Source organism: Asparagus officinalis, chromosome 7 (genome assembly GCF_001876935.1).
Source record: "Asparagus officinalis chromosome 7, Aspof.V1, whole genome shotgun sequence".
NCBI classification, from domain to species: Eukaryota; Viridiplantae; Streptophyta; class Magnoliopsida; order Asparagales; family Asparagaceae; genus Asparagus; species Asparagus officinalis.
The window spans coordinates 67675868-67678402 of NC_033800.1; the positions used below are offsets into that span (position 1 = coordinate 67675868).

The following is a 2535-nucleotide window of genomic DNA, read 5'->3' on the forward strand; positions in this document are numbered from 1 at the left end:
TAAAGGGCAAAATAGTCTTTTTAACTTCGGCTCCGCTGAGTTCACAGGCCAACACGCACGTTGCTCTCTGCTAAAGGGCAAAATAGTCTTTTTAACTTCGGCTCCGCTGAGTTCACAGGCCAACACGCACGTTGCTCTCTGCTAAAGGGCAAAATAGTCTTTTTAACTTCGGCTCCGCTGAGTTCACAGGCCAACACGCACGTTGCTCTCTGCATGCGAAGCTCAAAATGACAGCTCTACCCCTCAAAGAACTCAATATTGTTCACAGACAAACCTGTACGTCCTCAGAAGATTGAGCCCCTTGTAGAGCTCAAGAAACGCCGACCGTATCATTTTCTCCGCGCATTGTATTTTCTTGCGGTTAATATTATCCCCCCCACCGCCGGGGGACCCCTCTTTCCGTTGTTGACCGTTGACGATGTCCTCCCAGATCATGGAAGTAACGGCCGAGATCGTTTTCGTGGCGTTGGTTGCCGGAATGTCAATCCTCATCGTCGTCGTCTTCGGCTTCAGGCCCTTCTTCGCTTTCGACCGTGCCGAGCCCACGAAGCTCACTCCGTTCCGTTCTAGCGCTGCTATTATCTCGTCTGTGATCGGAGAGCTTGATCCATCCGTTGGCATGTCATCACATGCATTTTCTATATATGAACAAATAATCAATTATTAGCCTGGCGCTAATCCTCTAATTAATCACCAGGGTAAAAAAAATAGTTGCAGGAGTAGGATACTGGATATATAATTAGCTCAAAATCCACTGTTTAATATGATATTTAGGAAAAATGGGTTGGCGCGCATTTCACGTCCATTTCCCAAAAATGATACTTAATTTTCACTGAGACGCAATATTAATAATTATTTTGTTTACCAGAAAACGATGAAGAGTTGCTAAGAGTAGCGAAGAGGTCGTTGCCGCTACCGCGAGAACTATCTACTAAAGGCTTGTGCTGTCGTCGTCGCCGTCGATGCTCGTCGAGTATTTTCTTCAAGTCTAAAAGGATTTGAAGCTGTTTGCTCAAAATTTCAGCTCGCTCGGAAAATTCAGTCTCTTTAGACGTGTAAAAATTATCCACTTTCTCTAGCTCCTCGTCCAATTTCTCAAAAAAATCCTTCACCTATATATAATTTAAAAAATCAATTAATTAATAATGACCAACATAAATTAGCTAACTCTATTTGGTCATGTAAAACATAATTTATCACCTCAGCTTCTCTTGATCGAACGAGATCCATCTCGTACAAATTCTCTTCATCCTCCTAAAAAAAGACCAAACACAAACAAATTAATTATAGCAAATAGGACGTCAAAGTTCAGTTTAGTTAAACAGTTCCCGTGACGAATGCGAACTGAAAAAAATGCAGAAATCTCGGTGAAGGGACAAGGAACTTTTTAATCCCCTTTTGCCGATTTTCTGAAACTTGTAGCAAAAAACACGCATCTAGATCTCATTCTCACGATGCATGCTTTTTCGACCAAAAAAAAAAAAAAAAAACTTGAAAAGATTGTTAACTATGAAGAAACAAGAGTATGATTAGAACGTTCAACCTTCAATCTATATATTCCAAAGGAAATAGGCTACGTACGTACCTCGTTCGAATTGCTTCGGTTGTAACGGCCGAAGAGGCCGTAGATCGGGTCAAGAACGGAGAACCCGACCCTCTCGGATCCGTCGGATGGAGGAGGAGAGGGACGGAGAAACGAGAGCTTGATCTTCTTCACCTGCTTCTTGAGTTGCCTGTAGTTCACAAACGCGTCTTTCCACTCTGGTATCAATTGGGCTTCTAGTTGCCTTGAAAATTTCACCATTTTAAATCTACAAACTTGAATATCTTTTTAAATATATAGTTTTTAGCGAGAGAGAGAAGCGAAGAGCTAGCAAGAGAGGGCATGTTTATATAGAGGCAGACCGAGGAGGGAGAAAGTGGACTAAACGTGTAAAGTGAGAACTGTTGGAGGGTGGAAAAAGAAAGGGAAAAGTGGAGAAGGGAGTGGCTGGTGCCGGACCTATGTGCAGTATTAATACTCTAGTGATTCTTAGAGGTAAGTAAGCAAATATGAAATATTAGGCGAGATATACTAATTGTAAGAGTGTATATTAGAAGATTTGGTGACCGAGGGATATTAGAAACTAGAGTGAAATTTAGATTACGAAGTATTGGAGAGTTTGAGATTTGTATTGAGGTATGTAATGATAACTCTTAATTTTTAGCACACTTCTATAATGGAAGGGTTTTAAGGCGAAATTAGATCAATCCATTTGTTCAAAACCCACCATGCACAAATTCGGATCCTCTTCACTATCTAAATGTAGTGGAGTGTCCACTACATAATCACAACCATTAATTATCTACTTGATGATTGTGATTTTCTCTTTGAGTACAAATGAGGAATGAGTGCAATACGCGGGGCTATGATGAGTGTTAGCTTTAGATTATATCATAACCGTCTACTAAGTAATCAACGTTTGAGATTAAAAGTAGTGGTCTCTCCACTATTTTTTTGTAGTGGAGAGGATCCAAATTCTTCAAAAATGGGGT

The 2535-nt window shown here is 40.7% G+C and overlaps 1 protein-coding gene across 1 annotated transcript in view; it reads right to left on the bottom strand.

Annotated features, from left to right (window-relative positions):
* LOC109850830 (phosphate transporter PHO1-like) overlaps positions 1 to 1844 on the bottom strand; it is a 10741-nt gene extending 8897 nt beyond the window's left edge. Inside the window, 4 exon segments of the mRNA XM_020420894.1 lie at positions 275 to 638; positions 866 to 1112; positions 1201 to 1254; positions 1586 to 1844. Coding sequence (XP_020276483.1) covers positions 275 to 638; positions 866 to 1112; positions 1201 to 1254; positions 1586 to 1804 — 884 coding nt within the window. The 5' untranslated portion in view covers positions 1805 to 1844.